Source organism: Rhinolophus hipposideros (assembly GCF_964194185.1).
Source record: "Rhinolophus hipposideros genome assembly, chromosome: 6".
In the NCBI taxonomy this organism is placed as follows: domain Eukaryota; kingdom Metazoa; phylum Chordata; class Mammalia; order Chiroptera; family Rhinolophidae; genus Rhinolophus; species Rhinolophus hipposideros.
Window position 1 is genome coordinate 63,418,731 of NC_138052.1, and position 21,458 is coordinate 63,440,188.

General features: G+C 37.6%; 1 protein-coding gene across 5 annotated transcripts in view; it reads left to right on the forward strand.

The window, feature by feature from the left end:
* The window catches only part of MYO1B (myosin IB), a 172,807-nt gene that overhangs the window by 105,404 nt on the left and 45,945 nt on the right, over positions 1–21,458 (forward strand). For all 5 annotated transcript variants that reach the window (XM_081051487.1, XM_081051488.1, XM_081051490.1 and 2 more), the window contains exons 8-13: positions 8,504–8,602; positions 10,134–10,237; positions 11,786–11,933; positions 12,417–12,535; positions 18,180–18,266; positions 18,898–18,963. In XM_081051487.1, the coding sequence (XP_080907613.1) occupies positions 8,504–8,602; positions 10,134–10,237; positions 11,786–11,933; positions 12,417–12,535; positions 18,180–18,266; positions 18,898–18,963 (623 nt within the window). The remainder of the gene's footprint in view (positions 1–8,503; positions 8,603–10,133; positions 10,238–11,785; positions 11,934–12,416; positions 12,536–18,179; positions 18,267–18,897; positions 18,964–21,458) is intronic.

A 21,458-nucleotide genomic window follows, 5' to 3' on the forward strand; every position in this document is an offset into this window, starting at 1 on the left:
GGTTGTTTCCATGTCTTGGCCACCGTAAACAAAGCTGCAATGAACATTGGAGTACACGTGTCTCTGTAGAGAAATGCTTTTATATTTTTGGGGTAGATACCCAGGAGAGCGATTGCTGGGTCATATGGTAATTCTATTCGTAATTTCTTGAGGAACCTCCACACTGCCTTCCATAGCGGCTGCACCAGTCTGCATTCCCACCAACAGTGTATGAGAGTTCCTTTTTCTCCACAGCCTCTCCAACACTTGTTACTATTTGTTTTGTTGATGAAAGCCATTCTGACTGGGGTGAGGTGATATCTCATTGTGGTTTTCATTTGCATTTCTCTGATGATTAGCGATGTTGAGCATTTTTTCATATGTCTATTTGCCATTTGTATATCCTCTTTGGAGAAATGTCTCTTCAGGTCCTCTGTCCATTTTTCAATTGGGTTGTTTGTTTTTTTGTTGTTGAGTTTCATGAGTTCCTTGTATATTTTGGATATTAGCCCCTTATCAGAGGAACTGTTTGCGAAAATCTTCTCCCATTCAGTTGGTTGCCTCATTATTTTGTCAATAGTTTCTTTTGCTGTGCAGAAGCTTTTCAGTTTCATATAATCCCATTTGTTTATTTTAGTTTTTACTTCCATTGCCTTTGGAGTCAAATTCATAAAATGCTCTTTGAACCCAAGGTCCATAAGTTTAGTACCTATGTTTTCTTCAATGCAGTTTATTGTGTCAGGTCTTATGCTTAAGTCTTTGATCCATTTTGAATTAATTTTGGTACATGGTGACAGATAGCAGTCCAGTTTCATTCTTTTGCACGTAGCTATCCAATTCTGCCAGCACCATTTATTGAAGAGGCTGTCTTTCCTCCATTGTATGTTTTTAGCTTCTTTGTCAAAAATTATCTGTCCATATTTATGTGGTTTTATTTCTGGGTTCTCAATTCTATTCCATTGGTCTATGTGTCTGTTTTTCCGCCAATACCAAGCTGTTTTGATTATTGTAGCCCTGTAGTACAAGGAAAAATCAGGGAGTGTGATACCTCCAGTATTGTTCTTTTTTTTTAATATTGCTTTGGCTATTCGGGGTCTTTTGTGGTTCCAAACAAATCTGATGATTTTTTGTTCTATTTCTTTAAAAAATGCCATTGGGATTTTAATGGGGATTGCATTAAATCTGTATATGGCTTTGGGTAGTATGGCCATTTTAACTATGTTGATTCTTCCAATCCATGAGCACGGAATGTCTTTCCATTTCTTTGTGTCTTCTTCAATTTCTTTCAAAAATGTCTTATAGTTTTCAGCATATAAATCCTTCACATCCTTGGTTAAGTTTATTCCTAGGTATTTTATTCTTTTTGCTGCAATTGCAAAAGGAATTGTTTTTTCTATCTCTTTTTCTGAGATTTCATTGTTGGTATATAGGAAAGCAATGGACTTTTGTACGTTGATTTTGTAGCCAGCAACTTTACTGTATTCATTGATTGTTTCTAATAGCTTTTTGGTGGAGTCTTTAGGGTTTTCTATGTATAGCATCATGTCATCTGCAAAGAGTGACAATTTAACTTCTTCATTCCCAATTTGGATGCCTTTTATTTCTTTCTCTTGCCTGATAGCTCTGGCGAGGACTTCCAACACTATGTTGAAAAGCAGAGGTGATAGGGGACAACCTTGTCGTGTTCCTGAACGTAGAGCAAAGGGCTTCAGCTTTTCACCATTAATTATGAGGTTAGCTGAGGGCTTGTCGTATATGGCCTTTATTATGTTGAGGTATTTTCCTTCTATACCAATTTTAGTAAGTGTTTTAATCATAAATGGATGTTGTATCTTATCAAATGCTTTTTCTGCATCAATTGATAGAATCATATGATTTTTGTCCTTTATTTTGTTTATGTGATGTATCACATTGATGGATTTGCGAATGTTGAACCATCCTTGTGCCCCGGGGATGAACCCCACTTGGTCGTGATGAATAATCTTTTTAATGCATTGTTGTATTCGATTTGCTAGAATTTTGTTTAGGATTTTAGCATCTGTATTCATCAGAGATATAGGTCTGTAGTTTTCTTTTTTTGTGTTGTCCTTACCAGGTTTTGGTATCAGGGTAATGTTGGCCTCATAAAATGAGTTAGGGAGTACTGACTCTTCTTCAATTTTTTGGAAGAGTTTGAGCAGGATTGGTATTAGATCCTCTTTGAAGGTTTGGTAGAATTCACTGGTGAAGCCATCTGGTCCAGGACTTTTGATTTTGGGAAGGTTTTTGATGACTGATTCAATTTCGTTCCTGGTGATCGGCCTGTTAAGATTTTCCAGTTCTTCATGATTCAGCCTTGGAAGGCTATATGTTTCTAAGAACTTGTCCATTTCTTCTAAGTTATTAAATTTGGTGGCATATAGTCCTTCATAGTATTCTTGGATAATCCTTTGTATTTCTGTGGTGTCCGTGATAACTTCCCCTTTTTCATTTCTGATTTTGTTAATAGTGTCTTCTCTCTTTTTATCTTAGTGAGTCTAGCCAAGGGTTTGTCGATTTTGTTAATCTTTTCAAAGAACCAGCTTTTTGTCACATTAATTTTTTCTATTGTCTTTTTGTTCTCTATTTCATTTAGTTCTGCTCTGATTTTTGTTATTTCCTTTCTTCTGCTGACCTTGGGTTTCGCTTGTTCTTCTTTTTCTAGTTTTTTAAGGTGTAACATGAGGTTATTTATTTGGGATTTTTCTTGTTTCTTGAGATAGGCCTGTAATGATATAAATTTCCCTCTTAAAACTGCTTTCGCGGCATCCCAAAAATTTTGGTAGGATGTATTTTCATTGTCATTTGTTTCTATGTATCTTTTGAGCTCTCCTCTAATTTCTTCTTTGACCCAGTCGTTCTTTAAAAGTATGTTGTTTAATCTCCATGTATTTGTGTTTTTTCCTGCTTTCTTTTTGCAGTTGATATCCAATTTCAAAGCTTTGTGATCAGAGAATATGCTTGGTATGATTTCAATCTTCTTAAATTTGCTGAGGCTGATTTTGTGTCCCAATATATGGTCTATCCTTGAGAAGGTTCCATGTACACTAGAAAAGAATGTATAGTCTGATGTTTTAGGATGAAGTGCTCTATATATGTCAATTATGTCCAATTCATCTAATGTGTCATTTAGGGCTGCGATTTCGTTATTTATCTTCTGTTTGGATGATCTATCCATAGCTGTCAATGATGTATTTAAGTCCCCTAGTATAATTGTGTTTTGGTCAATTTCTCCCTTTAGTTCTGTTAGTAGTTGCTTGGTATATTTCGGTGCTCCCTGATTGGGGGCATAAATATTGATGACTGTTATGTCTTCTTGTTGTATAGTCCCCTTTACCATTATGAAATGTCCATCTTTGTCTCTTGTTATCTTTTTCACCCTGAAGTCTGTTTCATCGGAAATCATTATGGCTACACCTGATTTTTTCTGGGTACCATTTGCTTGAAGTGTCAATTTCCACCCTTTCACTTTGAGTCTATGCTTGTCCTTGTAGCTGAGATGTGTCTCTTGTAGGCAGCATATGGTTGGGTTCAGTTTTTTGATCCAATCTGCTACTCTGTGTCTCTTTATTGGTGAGTTCAATCCATTTACATTCAGGGTGATTATTGATATGTGAGGATTTCCTGTCATTCTGTCTTTAGTTTTCTGGTAAGGCTGTGTCTCCATTGTTTCTTTGCCTTTTTGTTGTTGTCTGTTATTTCTGTGTGGTAGTATTCTATGATGTTTCCCTCTGTTTCTTCTTTTATTACAGTATATATTTCAGATTTGGATGTTTTTTGAGTGGTTACCCTTGAGTTTATGTAAAAGAAAGTTTGATATTTAGAGTATTCCAGTTTCTTCAGTACGCTTACTTTCTCTATTCCCATATTCCAGTTCAGGCCTTTACGCTCCCCCTTTTTATGTTTCGGTTGCCACAAGTTGTCCCTGTTGATGGTGGTCTAATAGCCTCCTTTAGTATTTCTTGTAGTGCAGGTCGTGTATTAGAAAATTCCCTCAGCTTCTGGATGTCTGGAAAGGTCTTTATTCCTCCTTCATATCTAAAGGAGATCTTTGCTGGATATATTATTCTTGGCTCATGATTTCTCTCTTTCAATAGTTTGAATATTTGGTTCCATTCCCTCCTAGCTTGTAGAGTTTCTGCTGAAAAATCTGATGATAATCTAATGGGCTTTCCTTTGTAAGTTACCGTCTTCTTTTCCCTGGCTGCCTTGAGGATTCTTTCTTTATCATTGATTTTAGACAGCTTCAATACAATGTGCCTTGGTGAAGGCCTGTTGGGATTGAGGTAATTAGGTGTTCTATTTGCTTCTTGGATTCGAGGATCCAGTTCTGTCCATAAGTTTGGGAAGTTCTCATCGACAATTTGTTTGAATATATTCTCTGTTCCCTTCCCTCTTTCTTCTCCTTCTGGTATACCCATTATTCTTATATTGCTCTTTCTGATGGAGTCAGAAAGTTCTTGTAGAGTTCTTTCATTTCTTTTAAGTCTCAAGTCTCTTTCTTCTTCCCTCTGTGTAAATTCCAGGTTCCTATCTTCGATGTCACTGATTCTTTCCTCCATCTGGTCAACTCTACTACCTAAGCTGGATATTTTATTGTTAATTTCTTCTATTGAGTTCTTAATCTCCAGAAATTCTATTTGGTTCTTTTTCAAGATTTCAATCTCTTTTGTAAAATGCTCATGGTGTTCTTTGATTGTGTTTCTGAGTTCATTAAACTGCTTTTCTGTGTTTTCTTGCATCTCATTCAGTTTTTTCAGAATTGCGATCTTGAATTCTCTGTCATTTAAATCACAAAGGTCCATATCTCTAAGTTCCTTTTCTGGAGACTTTTCACTTTCTTTCTGAGCTATCTTGTTGCCTTGGTTATTCATGGCAATCACTGATTTACTATTTCTCTTCCTAGACATCTACAGGAGTGTCTTCTGCAACAGGTTGATAGGTATGCGAAGAGCTTTTGGAGTTCCAAAGCTCTTTCTGCACCAGATTCAGAGCCCGTTTGTTTCAGCAGTTCTGTTTACTCCTGCAGGGATCCGCCCAGATAGGTGGGGCCAGGGGCGGGGTGAGTTGTGAGAGGTGGCCCAGAGCAATGGCAGCGACCACCACCACAGCCAGTCCTGCTTCCACAGCTCCCTCCCCTTTGCCGGAACTAGTTGAGCTGCGAATCTGTGTCTGCGGTCCACAGTTCTCAGAGCAGCAAATATTCTGTCCTTTGATCCGACACTGCTACTTTATCGCTTCTAGCACCGGGCAGGTGGGGGCGGGGCGAGCTCTGGGAGGGTAGGGAGGGGGCGGCTAGTCTCCGTGCCTAGGGCTTCCCTAGGGCTTCCGTTCTCCGCTCGGCAGTGAGGGCTTAAACCACCGATTTCAGCCCTCTTCCCTCAGTCTTTGCTCCGAGGTCTGCCGTGAGCGAGCGTTGGGTTCAGCGGTTTTGTATGCTGCCCCCTCAGCCCTGTGGGCCGTAAGCGGAGCCCTAGCAGTCCGAGTCCTTCCCTCTCCCGCAGTTGCGGAAGATCCGGGCGCAGCGGGCTCCGAGCACTGAGCTAGGTCTGTGTCCTGACTATCGCTGTTTTTAAACTCTCCATTTTCTACGAGCACTTGTTCAAAAAGTGACAAACATTAGGCTGGCCAATGTGTTGCTGTTGGACACTGTGGTCCTATCTTATGCTTTGAAGGTATCCTTCTGTGTCATGAAGTACCAGGCTGGCTTGTTGAACGTGATTGGCTCCAATCAATTGTCATTATTACTGTGTTACCCCGAAAATAAGACCTAGCCAGACAATCAGCTCCAATGCATCTTTTGGAGCAAAAATTAGTGTGAGACCTGGTCTTATATAAGACCTGGTATTATATTATGTTATGTTACGTTATTTCATATTATACCCGGTCTTATTATATTATATTAATTATATTATATCTGGTATCATATATCATATCATATCATACCTGGTCAGATTATATTATATTATACCCAGTGTCATATCATATCATATCATATCATATCATATCATATCATATCATATCATATCATATCATCAATCATATCATTATCCGATCTTATAGTTAAGTAAAACCGAGCCTTATATTAATTTTTGCTCCAAAAGATGCATTAGAGCCGATTGTCTGGCTAGGTCTTATTTTTGGGGGAACATGGTATTAAGGTGTCACTGTTAGGTGGAAGGGCAGCAGGCTGCCAAGGCTTGTGAGGTGTGGTAGGGTTCTTAGCACTATGGGAAGAGCCTGGCGTTTGTGGGTTTTGACAGGTGAAGGACACCCGGGCCCTATGCCTAACCCACCCCCACCTCATGCTCTCTCATAAGAGCCTTGGCATCCCACCTTGGAAAGAACTGCTACTGTTGGTTTGGGTGGTAGGAGTACTCCTGAGCCCGGGGGAATCTTGCAGGCCTAGAGGAAGGTCTTCATGTTTGCATTCAGTGCTGGCTCATCTGCAAATAGTTCCTGGCACATAGTGGTTGAGCAGTAAGTAAGTTGATTGAAAGAATCTGTGCACGACTGAAGTAAACTAGCGTTTGTTCGTATTTTTCCTGTAATCAAGTTGCTCTCTTCTAGGCTTGAGGAATTTCCTATAAGGATTAGCTTCTCAGTGAACAATCAACCCATGCCCTGTGGGTTCTTTCTTCTAAAACTGTGCCAGTGCTCTTAGGACCTCATGAAAGCTTGGCCACATGATTAGGAAAATCATACTGTATTTTTATCCTTACCTGTTCACTGTCTTCTGCTCTGTATGTCAGTATTTACTAATTCATTGATTGAAATGGTCAGTCCTTACAGATGATGAATATTACATAATCTTTCTTTTCTAAATTTTGTCTCACTTGTGCTTTCAATTTCTGTTTTCTTTCTTTTTGCTAAATTATTTGAGGGCATTGGCAGTGATCCAAATCAAATGAGAGCTGGAGATGAAAATTAAAACTCTGCAGCATCCTGTTCCTAATAATTTTTGTATTTACATATTTTTGTTCTCTTTTTAGTCAGCTTGATTAATGTTTCCTTACAAACTCTCTCTTCATTCTTACAAATGACCTCATGTATTTGGAGTGCCCTAGGGACTTCTATTCATCCCGTCTACACTCTAACTCTACCTAGGCTCCTCATCAGATGCTGGTGTGGATTCCAGAAATACAAATTCAGAAGTTCAATGACCATTTCCAGAGAAATCCGTAAGTGAGTCATTCTCTCATTTACGGATTTGTTGGATAATGTTTAGATTTCAATCTGATTGGAAATCAAATGTGTCTGTTCTCTAAAATTAGTGCTCAATAATGGGATCACTGATTCAGAATTTTATAACTAAGTTTGACCTTTGCCCCAAGAATCCAGTCGCTCTTTTATATCACTGGTCAAGGATAAGCCGGACTCCAAGCAGGATTATTTTCTGCTATTGTACTTTGCCATCTCTCACGTACTGCCACAATAGTTCATTTTTGTTTGCCTGGCTTCTCTTCCCTTCCCTTCCCTTCCCTTCCCTTCCCTTCCCTTCCCTTCCCTTCCCTTCCCTTCCCTTCCCTTCCCTCCTCCCCTCCCCTCCCCGCCGTTTCCCCCTCCCCTCTCCCTCCTCTTCTCTTCTCTCCTTTTCTCTTTCTTCTTTTTCTTTTTTCTTCCCTTTCCTTCCTTTTCCTTCCCTCATTCCCCCTCTCTCTCTCTCTCTCTTTCTCTCTCTCTCTCTCTTTCTCTCTCTCTCTTTCTTGTTTGAAAACTTGATTATATAGACATCCAACTTATGTCATGAAAAATTGTCTGAAATCAATGAAAGTATCCTGTCAAATCACACCAAGTTCCTTTAAATGAGAACCACTTTCATTCTCTAAGACTTCAAGATATCAAAAAAATCTGCTTCAGTTATTCCAGGTAGTAGGGCATGTGGATATAAGATGGAGTCTGTACTTGGGTCAGATGCTATGATTTTAAATTCTTCTTAAACTCTTGGACTCGCAGTTTTTCATCTGTTATAATATTGAGTCAGATGCTGTTATTTTAAATCCTGCTTAAACTCTTGGACTCTCAGGTTTTCATCTGTTAAATAATACCTTATAAAATGGTTGGGAGTATTCAATGAAATAAGTCTATAAAGCACCTGGCACACAATAAGATCTCAAAAATACTAACTTTTTATTTAGTGGATTCATAAAGCTGCATTTCATCACTTGGTATGTAACGCTACATTTTGAAGAACTTAATGTCATCATTTATTATATAAAATCAAGAGAATGTCAGTATAAAACTATGTTGTCTTTAATCAGCTTGTCAAATGTGTTGTTGAACTTACTTTGCCTATTCACTGTTGTTTAAAAAGGACCTGATTTGTTTAATTTGGTCATTTTAGTTAGAGTTAGCTTTTTCCTGAAAAAGAAATGTATCTTCTGTTATTATTTTGCTAATACAAAGCAAAATGAAAATGAAAACGTGAAAGGGGAGAAAAAAGAACCATGGTGAATTTAAAAGCAAAATTAATACTATAGTATGATTTGATTCTTTTTCTTTTTAGATCTTTTAGAGAAATCTCGAGTTGTTAAGCAGCCAAGGGGTGAAAGAAACTTCCATGTTTTCTATCAGCTGCTCTCTGGTGCCTCTGAAGAGCTCCTCAGTAAGTCCCTGTCTTTATGTATTAATCTTTAAGTGTCACAGCATTTCCAAAGCATTCTTTTTAAAAGTGTCCCATATGCTTTTCCCTTCTTCTTAAAAATTTTCCATGACTCTGGTTGAAGTGAAGAACGTGGTGTACTTTCTTTTATCATACCCCAGCATTTGTTTGATATATATCTCTGTACCTCACCAGATACTGTACCTTATGTCTGAGATGGTTTACTAAAAGACCTAGATGTTGGGAGAGGGGCTACTCATGAAGTGAAAAAAAACTTGGAGAGAGGAAATTATCCGGGAACAGTAGATGACTACAATCATAAAAAAAAACCAAATTGTTCAGCGAAGATTTAAAAATTGTGGGAAGACATTTGCAACTGATACTAGAGTTAAAAATATGACCTTTGAATATTTTAGAGAATATATAAGTACATAAGTACAGTATCCAATAGCAATGGCCAAGTGATAAAAAAGTTTTCAACAAATAGTTGGAAAGCTATGGAAAGTCAACAATACTTGGGGAAAAATATCATCCTCACTAATAATCAATAAATGACCTTAAAATAATTCTGAAGTGTTCCATATATATATATATATATATATATATATATATATATATATATACATATATATATAAAAAACTGTGTTTTCCCCAAAAATAAGACCTAGCCAGCCAGTCAACTCTAATGCATCTTTTGGAGCAAAAATTATGTTATAGTAATAGAAGACTGGGTCTTCTATACTATACTATACTACCGGGTCTTATGTAATATAAGACCCAGTATATAGCATATTAATATAGTATATACTATATTAATATACTATAGTATATTATAGTATATTATAGTATAATGTAATATAAGACCCAGTCTTATATTATAGTAAAATAAGACCGTGTCTTATATTAATTTTTGCTCCAAAAAACGCATTAGAGCTGATTGTCCGACTAAGTCTTATTTTATTTTCGGTGAAACACGGTAGTGAAACTTACAAAAAAGGACAAAGCTGGTATAGTTGTCAGGCATTGATATACTTCAGCCTTGTGGGTGTCACTTCAAAGTGAGGCCTCCTTCCTGGGAGACTAATTAGCAACCTAAAATAAGTCATAAAATGATCAGCGCCTACTGCCCAGGCACACCACTTTTTGGAATATATCCCAATGAAATAATTCAAAAGAACCCCAAAAACATTTTGTATGAAGACATTTATCACTGACCATTTTTTATTATTATAAACTGGTGAGAACGCAAATTTCCAGTGGTGGGGGAATTACTAGACAGGCATCATATTATAATGAAATAGTGCATTGAAGATATTTTATATTATAAAAATATGAAAATGGCCTTACTGTTTTGAAAACCGTAATAAAGGTGATTTTAGAAAAATGCTATTGTTGGTATTTGGGCCTCAGTTTTGTTCTGTTGATACAAGACAGAATGTGAAAGTCATTTTATCTGAAGGGATATAGAAATGGGAACTTAAAGATAATTAGATTTATTGAAGTGGCTTATCAGTTTTTGTGTGTGATTCAATAGATAAACTTAAACTCGAGCGAGATTTCAGCAGATACAACTACCTGAGTCTGGACTCGGCCAAAGTTAATGGAGTGGATGACGCAGCAAATTTCAGAACTGTTAGGGTAAGATGTAATCTTTGTGTTGCTCTTTAAAATGGGTAACCCTATATCACCAATTGGAATTGGTAACAAATCTGAGTTTTCTTTAATGTATAACTCATGCTTTCTAAGGTTTTAGAATTATGCAAGAATTTATTGTATTTTTATTAGTTTGGTGGGTTGTTATTTATTTATTTATTTTTTTACTAGCTCAAAAATTATACAATATTGTGAAGGCCATGTTGTACTGGAGCTTGCGATTTTACTATTTGTCAAAAGGAGCTTTCTTATTATATTATCTTGGAGTTTGACTCTTTTAACATTGCTGAAATTCTGAATGTTTTTTCATAGCCAAAGCTCAGTAGTTAATTTTCAAGTGTGAAAACTTGACTTAACATGTCCTAGGATCATGTGAAATCAAAACTGTTTTTGAGACAGAAAGTTGTTTTTTTACAGTTTTTGAAAAATTGTGAATTCACCTGAATAATTAACATTTTATGTTCATTGGAAAAAATATTATAATTTATATTCTTTTTACATCCTGTTTATGTTGCACTTTGAAAATTACTCCTATTAGGACATGATATGGTAACTGTTATTTACTTCCAAATGAGACAGTTGTGGTGGTAGGAAGGGGCTGAGGAGTAGGTCAGATTACAGATGAAACAAGACTGGCATCAGTCAATCTTTGAGGGTGAATGGAACTGACTTCAGGTTCTGTTCTTTTGCTCTTTCTAGTTTTTTATGTTTGAAATTCTAGGTAGCCTAGTCATAAACAAACAAACAAACAAATAGGGCTATTCTCAAAAAGAAAGCATTTCTTAGAGTATGTCATTTTTTAAAACTGTGTAAACATCCTCATATGTGAGGCCTGTTGATTCTAGGACATAATTTTAAGACTTGAGTTCAAGATTAATTCTAGAACTACTTTGCCTGGCAAATTTTTTGTACTCAGTAACAATTTATGACTGAACAAATGTTATTTGTTACCCATAGTGCCTTGGATCAGGCACTTCACTTTACAAACCACTGTTTTTCTCATATGTAAAATAAACAAGATACTTTTGGGTTGGTTTTTTGTTTTGTTTTGTTTTTAATAGGAGGTTTTTAAATTTGTGGTTTTTTAATTGTGAAACCTTTTTGTTTGGTTTTATTTCTAGCAGTAGAACCCCGGCACACACACACACACACACACACACACACACACACACACACACACACACACACACACGGCAAGAACCCAAGGTTCAGCTCTCAGCCTCTTCTTCTGTCTTCTTCTTTACATTCCCCCACCCCCTACCTTTTCCCTTTGCCACAGCACAGTGCATGTACTGTACTGTAGGGCTTCTAAAATCACAGCTTGAAAACACTGAACAAAGACTGAGCCCCACGTGGGTGATACATCAGGTCTGTTAATCAGTTTGTTTTTCGGAAAGTTTATTTTGGGATACTTTGTCTTTTTGTTGTTCTTGCTGGTTTTTCAGAAACAAATCTGTTGTATGATTCATTAAAACAATTATAATAAAGAACTACAAAAAGAAAATAGGTGAGTTTTTTTTTTTTCTTCCTCAGAATGCCATGCAGATTGTGGGTTTTATGGATCATGAGGCTGAGTCTGTCTTGGAGGTGGTGGCCGCAGTGTTGAAACTGGGGAACATTGAGTTCAAACCTGAATCTCGAGTGAATGGTTTAGATGAAAGCAAAATCAAAGATAAAAATGGTAAGACGGCGGAGAATCGACTTTGTTTAGCAAACTTGCTTTGTACTTCTGCCCCAAATTTTTAATCTGGAAAGTAAAACTTGCTTTTCATTGGTTTGAAAAAGGTAGATGAGGGTAAAGGGGATCAAATATATGGTGATGGAAGGAGAACTGATTCTGAGTGGTGAACACACAATGTGATATGTAGATGATGTATCACAGAATTGTACACCTGAAATCTATGTAACTTTACTAACAATTGTCTCCCCAATAAACTTAAGTAAATAAATAAGTAAACAAGTAAGTAAGTAAATAAATAAATAAAAGAAAAAGCTTTCTAGTGAAACTGAACAGAAACATAATTATAGCTAAGTTTTAAGTCTTTTGATTTATTCATTTTATACTGTTTGGTTTGAATGTGATTTAGAAAGAACACCCTAAGCCTTGAAAATGATTATTAGCACCACATATGCAGTCACTTTTTGTGTCCATTCCGCCCAACAGAGTTAAAAGAAATTTGTGAGTTGACTGGCATTGACCAGTCAGTTCTAGAACGAGCATTCAGTTTCCGAACAGTTGAGGCCAAGCAGGAGAAAGTTTCAACTACACTGAACGTGGCTCAGGTGGGTGAAACATAATGTCCAGAAGTGAGTTTTTAAAAAGTTTTTCATAGTTTTATGTCATTGGAAACAAACAATTTATTTTGCAGGCTAATATCTTAACTCCAATTCTGTATTCCAGGCATCTTTCTAGGCCCCGGGGGCACAGCTTTAAGTAAACTAACCACATAAACATCCCTTCCGTCTTGGAGCTTAAGATTTTGGCCAAAGGAGCCAGACAATAGCCAGTAAACGTAGTAAATAAATAAATTGGTATAGCAAGCTAGCAGATGGTGAGTGCAATAGACAAACAGAATAAATACCCATAAGTAGAGTGTAGTAACAGAGCCATCGTGCTGGGGGTGGGGAAATTGGGGCTGAGTGAGGTGGGAAATAACTAGAGATTTTTGAGCATGGGTGGCATGCTCTACCTTGTATTTTAAGGGATCATTCCGGCTGCAACGTGGAGAGCGGAGAGTAGGGGAAGGAGTAAAAGCAGGGTGTCTTGGTCAGTTTGGGCTGCTATCACAGAATACCATAGATTGGGTGGCTTAAACAGAAAACATTTATTTCTCGCAGTTCTGGAAGCTGGTCTGAGATCAGGGTGCCCGCATAGTTGGGTTCTTGGTGAGGGCCCTCTTCCTGGTTTTTAAATGTCCACCCTCTCGCTGTATCTTTCTCAAATGGCAGAGAGACAAAGAGCCAGAGCATGAGTTTCGGTGTCTTGTTCTCTTAGACACCGGTCTAAGAAGGGCACCGGTCCTGTCATGGGAGCTTCACCCTCAGGACCACAGCTAAACCTCATTGCCCGCAAAAGTCCCTACCTCCAGATAGCATCACATGGGATTGGGGCTTCAACATATGGTTTTGCAGGGGACACAAAAATTCAATTCATAGCATGGGAGCTGAGAGGAGCTGTTTGCTAACCCAGAGGTGATGGGGGCTTGAACCAGGTGGTGTGAGAAGTGATCACATTTGGATATATTTTGAAGGTAGAGACACCAAGACCTGTTGATGGCTTGTTATGTGGTATTGTTACCGAACTCAAGGGGTTCACCCCTTGGGGTGTTCTATTCTGGTTGTCCTAAGGTAGTTTTATTTACATGGAGCAAGTAAGGAGACAAGGGATTTACATCCAAACCTGTTCGTGTACACTTAGCCATTGTTTGTATATACTATTTGGTTAATTGTAAGTTGATTTCTTATTGGCATTTGGTTTAATTTATCCAGATTTTGTTAATTACCTGTTGATTAATTTTTCCAGGGGGCTAAACTTGTCATTTTGAGTTCAGGTCAAGCTCATCACGTTAGAGCTACATCTGCAAAATGCTGTGTTACATTTTCACATTTAGCAAGAATAGCATTTAGTACAAACGCCCCAGACCTTGCCGCCCTTGTCCTATCTAACACTATGAGAAAACGAGTCAAGGATGACTCATGGTGTCTTTGGCCCAAGCATCTAGAAAAATGGAATTTCCACTTAATGATTTGAAGAAGACAATGGGAGAAGCCAGCTTGTAGTTAAATGGCCACGTTGGCCTCTCTGCTTTCCTTGTTATACCCTCTTCATCCTCCACACTGAGGGCAATGAAGTCTTTCTAAGATACAAATCTGAGATGCTTACTTCTTCTCTCCTTTGGTTCAAGATAAATGGATGGATGGATGCATGTATACCTAGGCAGCTTCTGGAGATCCTGCCAATGTAAACCCTTTATTCTGTGGCTTAAACGTTTCCCCACTAGTCAATGCTGATCTGAACTAGAATTAAATGACTTATTCAGGACTTTTCCCACTCGGGCCTACTTTGTCCAACTGTATTTTCCTCCTCCTTGTACATAGCCTTAAGCATCTGTAGGACAGTAGAGTGGATTTAGTCTTTCTGCCACTCTGAACTAGTCTTTCCTACTAATCCAAGAATGCCTACATGTGTTTAGCTTTCTTTAAATGTTTATTTCTTATTTTAGGCGAGCTGTTTTGGCTATGGAAGAGACTATAACTTTATGTATACGTAACTGGTTTGTAACAGTCTTTTTCTAGTTATAACTGTTGTGTGTCCTTCTTCCTACATTTCTACTCCTGCTGTAATTTCTGTCCACGTCAGTCTTACTAGTTCAAAGTCAAATGGTAGTGACTTAGTTAATCAAGAAAAACATGTTGAGAGCTGGCTCAGTACAAGCCCTCGTGTAGACTGTAAGTAAGGACATAGAAGATTAAGGAAGACTTCATGGAAAAGATGGTTTCTGAGCCAGTCTTGAAGGATTTAGATGTATAAAGAGTGGACTAAAGGGCATTTCAGAAAGAAAAGTGAGGTGACTCACAGCAATATGGCTGCAAAGGTTAAGTTTGGAGTCAGAGAGGAGCACCCACAGCAGTAGTTCACAAACTTACCCGAGTGCATGAGAGCCACCTGGAGCGTTTGTTAAAAATGGTTTGCAGGTCGCACCTCCAGAGAGCTTGATTCAGTAGGTCTCAGGTAAGATGGAAGAATTTTGCATTTCTAACAAGTTCAGAGGTGATGCTGCTGCTGCTGGGCCAGGAACCACATTTCGAGAACCACTGTATTGAAGGTCACACCGAGTTCAGACGTGTTCACTAGCCAGAGTGGGAGTCGTTAAGTATATAGTGATGTGTTGAAAAAAACCTCTGTTGTTTAAGAAAGCCCTTTAGAAATATCCATGTGTGGAATATATATGGATATGTTTTGGTCTGTTTTTATTGTGTGTTTTACTCTTGCTTTTAAATCATTCTTTATAGAAACAAGGCCCAGGTGCCTCTTACTTTATAAGCTTGCGTCACCTTGCATCACTGTGGAAAACTTTTCTACATTCTTAAAAGAATTTGGCTTGAGATCCTTGATTATTCAGCTCCTTATTTATTTATTTTTAAGGTAGGGTTCAGAGTATTTGCTTCCAGTGATCTTATTGCCTAGAAGGTTTTGATGCCAGTGAGAAGTGATTTGTTTTATTAACTTTTCCTCATAGCTTCAATTCTTGGGCCCCATTATCATCTTTATTGCCTCATGCCTCATTTTCCCGAAGGCATTTAGATTTTCCCCGAGATACGGTGATTAATATTGAAATAATGGTAACTGAAGACAAAGTTATCATTCAGCTCCCATCACATGCTCTTTCCTTGACTTCCAAGGCCCTCTGTAATCTGACTCTACACAGCTTATCTCAGTTTATTCCCTGCTAGTTCTGTAAATGCCATGCTTATTTTTACCGGGTGCCCTTGCTCCTGCTTGTCCCTCACCCCACCTATCACTGCTCATTCCTTCTGCATCGCTAAAGGGTACTAATCTAGGGAGCACCTCCTCCAGGGAGCCTTCCTTGATCACATAGGCCCCCTAATTCTCCCTTCTCTGAACTCCCTTTTTCTCCTGCATTTTGGCACTGCCTCAGATTCTTTCATTCGTGTTGGTTTGATATTCCCTACTCCACTGTAAGTTCCTGGAGGGTGGGCCCTGTGTCCGTGCTTCTCTGTGTCTCTACCTTGCCTAGCATGTACTTTTCTGGGCCACACCTGAGGCAGGTCACGTTTGTCCCAGGTCCCATCTGGGAGTTCCTCAGTGAGCTTCACTCAGGTGTAGAAATGCATAGATTTTCATATTGTGGTGAGACTCTGGGATGGTGAATCAGCACACTCGGTGTCTTCCCTTGTTTCTACACACCTTATTGGTGATCCTTAAATGAGAAAAAAATTCCTGCACTGACTTTGGAGGATATTAATGTGGAGCTTAAATGGCATGAGTCAGGCTCAAGAAGTCGGGGGTGGCAAATTGGCAGCCCCTGGCGCCAGGTACAGCTCAACAGGCATATTTTATCTGACTAAAGGGTAGTTCTCTTTGTTTTGTTTGCTTACTTTCTTTTTAAGTTTTGAATTTCCGTGCCTTTAATCTGGAATACATCCTCCAGCTCATTCTGATCCCACTATTTCCCATTCATTTGTATCAAAGCAGTCCCTGGAAGCATTTGAGTTTGAGACTCCTGGAATAAATATTTGTTTGAAGGAAGCAAAGAAGGTTAATATTGGCTGTGAATACACTTTAAATTATATAAAGCAGTTTAACCAAAATAAATTGTCGCTATTAGTTCAGTTGCATATTGAAATGGTGGTTTGTTGGAAGGAGGTAGCATACAACTAAAAAAACTGGATGGCATTACGATGAAAAAGGGTCTGTTTACAAATATATAATATTTTGACATTAGGTGGTATTTGGAGATAACTGGAATGTATGAGAAGAAAGGAAAAAGAATTAAGAAAATTATATAGGCTTATGAGAAAGTAGTGCAAGAAGAGAGTACAAAAATCATAATATAAATACATGTATAGACTTACTATGTTCTAGGTACTTAAGTTACCTTTTTCAAGAAAGCAAAAACTAGAAGAAAGGGGACTGGAGAAAGGGTATACATCTAAATTTAGGCTTCTTTGTCTGTTTTAGCATTTTATGTTCATTTTCTGCTGTGGAATCACTCCCACCACCACCACCCTAGCACTGCATTGTGTAGTTGGGTTTATTTTTTTGCCAACTTCTAGGTTGATATTATAGCCCTGATTGGAGTAGTTGCCTAAGACTTAGGAGGAAGGTCTGGGATTAGTATGGAAATGTAACATGAAGGGAAAAGTTGCTGTCTTTTCAGCTGCAGTTTGTTGCCAGGTGCTTGAATGTGTTATTAAAGTTGTTACACTTCATTTAGGAAGCAATGTGGAAAAAGAATTTCCACATAACCTAATAAATTGTATTCTTTATAAAATGAAAGTCTAATGGTTTACTTTAATAATAATACCCAACTTTCTACTTTTAAGCAACAGAACACACATAAGGCCAGAGTGTTAAAAAAAACAACAAAGTAAAAAACAGCAAAACCTCTAGCTTCCCTCTCCTGAGGCTGCTGACATCCATCTTTAGTCTCCCCGGGAGCACTGGGACTCACACAGTCCTCATCCAGTGTGTGGCATTTGGTTCTCCCAACCAAATCTTTCTTCAGCCTTTGGATTCTCAGTCAAGGTCCTAGAGACATTTATGTCTTCTAGAGCTACTTTGTCAAGTAGCTCTGAACAGCTTTCAAATAAATAAATAAACAAATCGACAGGTTTTATTTTTATTACATAATGTGTCATTACACTACTTATTATGGAAGATTTTTAAAAAAATACTCAAAATTGAACAAAGTCGTTTTAATGTGTTTCCTTTGAATTTGCTTTCCTATGTGTAGTGGTTAAAAAAAATAGTTGTCATTGTGATAGTTATACAATTTTTTATTTTCACAAACCATAGCAAGCGTTTTTCACTTCATTACCCAATTTTCTGTGATGACTGTGGAACTTCCCTTTCAATGGGTGTTTATTTATTTATTTTACCATTCCCTTTTTGTTGGATTTCTAAATGGTCTCTAATTTTTCTCTGTTCCGTAACACTGAGATGAATATCGCTGCGGAGAAAGCTTTTACAATATTTAGATTTAGTTTTGAAAAAAGTATAATAACTGGGTATAAACAATTTGCCTAATTTTCTTAATGGTTTGACTGTTTATCCATAGTATAATGAAAACGGGGTCTGAAAAGAAATTTGAAATAAAAGATTTAAATATTTTTTTAAATCTTATTTTATTGAAATTAAGCATTGTGATAATTGTGGGTATTGAGTTTTTCTTTTTCTTTATAGGCGTATTATGCCCGTGATGCTCTGGCTAAAAACCTCTACAGCAGGTTGTTTTCATGGTTGGTAAATCGAATCAATGAAAGCATTAAGGTACTGAATCTTTATACCCAAATAAGTCAGTTATAATAAATGATATTTAAAATATATGCATTAAGTTAAAAGATATTTTAATTTTATAATCAGATCATTGGTTACCACTTATAAAGATTGTTCTTTGAAAAGAATATGCCATGTATAGGATTGAAATTTATCAGGGCTTCTATCTATTTTGTTTTGCCATGTGTGTCATAAGAAATCTCACTGGTAAATAGTCTTTGCAGAGTTACTTTGAGCATCAGCATCTTAAGTCCTGGTTGTGGCTCATCTACTAACTCGTACACACTGGCAAAAAAAGGTCACTTCACCTCTCTAGCGACTGGTATGTCCTTCAATAAAATGAGGGTATTGGACTAGGTGATTTTTGAAAGACCCTACCTATTGTAAGAGTCAGTGATCTTTTTCTATAGTTAAGCATTCACTAATGCCTTCTTTAAATAAATCATCTGTTATTAAAATTTCTGAAAGATTCCATACCAGTATCTTATATGTTTAAAAACCCTAATTTACAGTTATTCTAGTTATGAACACAATTAACTTGTAATGCATGTTTATGGTTTTTGGTATGCTTTTAGTGTCATTTTTCATGCCTAAATTAACCCACCAATTTGAAACTTCCTTTAAGGCACAAACAAAAGTGAGAAAGAAGGTCATGGGTGTTTTGGACATTTATGGCTTTGAAATTTTTGAGGTAAGGTGTTTTCTATTTTTTTTGTATTATCTTTATTAATGTAGAACAGTTGGAAATTAAATCTTACATTTTCTAGACAACATTTAGTATAATTAATAGAATTTTGCATCTACAAATAACCTTTGTACAGATGTCTCAAAATTTGTGTGTGTATATTTTAAGTGCCAAGAGCCAGCATTTTGGATATAATGCTGTTTAAAAAGAACTTCTTGCATCGGTACTTGACTTTTGAAATTGCAAATTCAAAATTCTTACTGTGAAATTTCTAGCAAGGTATATGGATATAAGGTCTGTAGTCATTCATTCATTTGTAGGTTGTTTGGAAAGTGAGGCAGGACGGTGCTGTGAAAAAAACCAGGAACAGTAGACAGTGGGAGGGATATTGGCCATGGCCTCACCAGAGCTCACTTCATCTCTGGGGGACTCAGAGGGTCTAGATTAGATGATTTGTTGGATCTCATCCAGCTGTGATCTGATGATGTGAATTTTGCTACAAAGGTTGAAATAATTTCTGCTGACGTTCATAATGAATTTTTTAAAAAGACTCTGTCCTTATTACAAATTAAATATTTAAACATTTTATACTATATTAGAATTTCCTGTTTATCCTCTTGCTAACTGTGACATTGAGAAGACTTTTTAAGGACTTTTAAAACACTTAGTGTCACTTTGAGGAGTGGTGGTTTAGTTTGGTTCAGAAAAATAACAAGTAGATTGGCTTCTCCTTTATTTTTTTCCCTCCCCCACAAATGATGATTTGTGATTTCTTTTAAATAACCAGTCCTTGCCCAGAATGATTACCCAAAGATTTTACATATTCCAAATTATCAGGCTCACAGAATCACAGAAATAACATCAAACCAGTCTCTGCAGCTAAACCAGGGCTTTCCAGCAAATGTCTTTTTCTTATAACATTCATTTATTTTTGTAGTAGTGCATTTTCCCTGCTTGACCGTGTTCCCTATTTAATAGTTAGTAGTAAATAATTATTGAGGGCTGACTGTATGCAAGCACTATGGTAAGTGTTGTGTTATTATCTGATGTAATTTTCACAACAACTTCATGAAGTAGCTGCTAGTATTATTCCCATTTTACGGATGAAGAAGTGAGGTTTTGAAGGTCAAGTTAACTCCCGGAAGGTTACATGGCTACCACGTGGCAGACTCAGGATTTAAACCGCAGGCCTCCTAATAAATACTAAAAGGTCTCCTACAGGTCCTTTCCCTCACTTTTCTCCCCAAACTCAGGGTCCTCAATATCTGGAAGTAAGGGGAAAAACCCCAAATGTTGTGAGAAGTTTCTGACTCCCCCTGTTTTCTGTGCCATTGTCATCACTCCAAGCTCCCAGCCAGCATGGGAGCCCTCCCAGAGTTCCTCTGTACTGGACGCAGAGAGTAGGGCACTCGTGCTGTGCACTGGCTGTCATCCCCTACGCTGTGCCCCAGGTCACTGCTCTTCAGCTCAATGTCTGCTTATATTGGTCCCCTGTTAGCAGACTCTGCAAAGGAAAGCTTCTGGTCCCTTGGTAAAAGGGAAGAATCTGAGGTTTGTGAGTTGGGAGAATTGCTTGCGTGTACACAGAAGTCACGGTGCCAAAATTAATTTCGTTCTAGCCAAGACGTCAGGTTACTGTCACTAAATGGGCAGCAAGTCAAAGTCATTCTTTGCAGCTTGCAGGACGAGATTTTTTACCTGGCATATTGTTAGTGTAAATTTAGATGGTTTCATGAATAGGGTAAACGCAGAGATTGCCTTGGAAAGTTAGAAGAAAAAGATATACAATGACATTTCTAAAATCAAAGAAACGGATTTTATTTTGTTTTTATTTTGACAGAAAAAACGATTTGTTGATCCTTAAGCCAATGGGCAGGTGCTTAATGTCGTATCACAATACATGGAAACATGTTTTATAGAGTAACCGGATTATGATGGGACATTGGCTTGACTTCATCATCCAGTGTGGCCTAAGATCTAATTAGCTGTGGGAAAAGAGGCCCTCACAGCACTCAGGAACTTGGGTTAAACCTCATGAGCAATTTTGACCATGAATAAGTGAGGGAGCCATTTCTCATGTATTTATTCAGTGCCGAATATGAACCAGATTCCAGTTGTAAACATGTCTGAGATGTTCCTTATCTACATGGAGCTCACTGTCTTGGCTCTACGATTGAGGGTCTATTGCCAGCTGAGGATATATCCTATCTGGTAGGAAAGTCTCAGGAAGACAGATTCTTTTTTAAAAGTGTGTCTGCTATAGACCTCATCAGAGCAGAACTTGGATGTTCTCGTTGGAAATATCCTATAACTTGGCGCTGGGTAAAATACCCTTTAGCAATCCAAGAATATTTCACTTATGGTTAATTCAAGTTTCTCTCGAAGCCCGTCTTTCTGCATACTTGTGTGCTTTCATTCTGTAAGTTATATCACCACTTTTCTCAATGCTGTTACAACTATGGACTGTTCATGAAAATGCATGCATGACGTTTTTCTTCAGA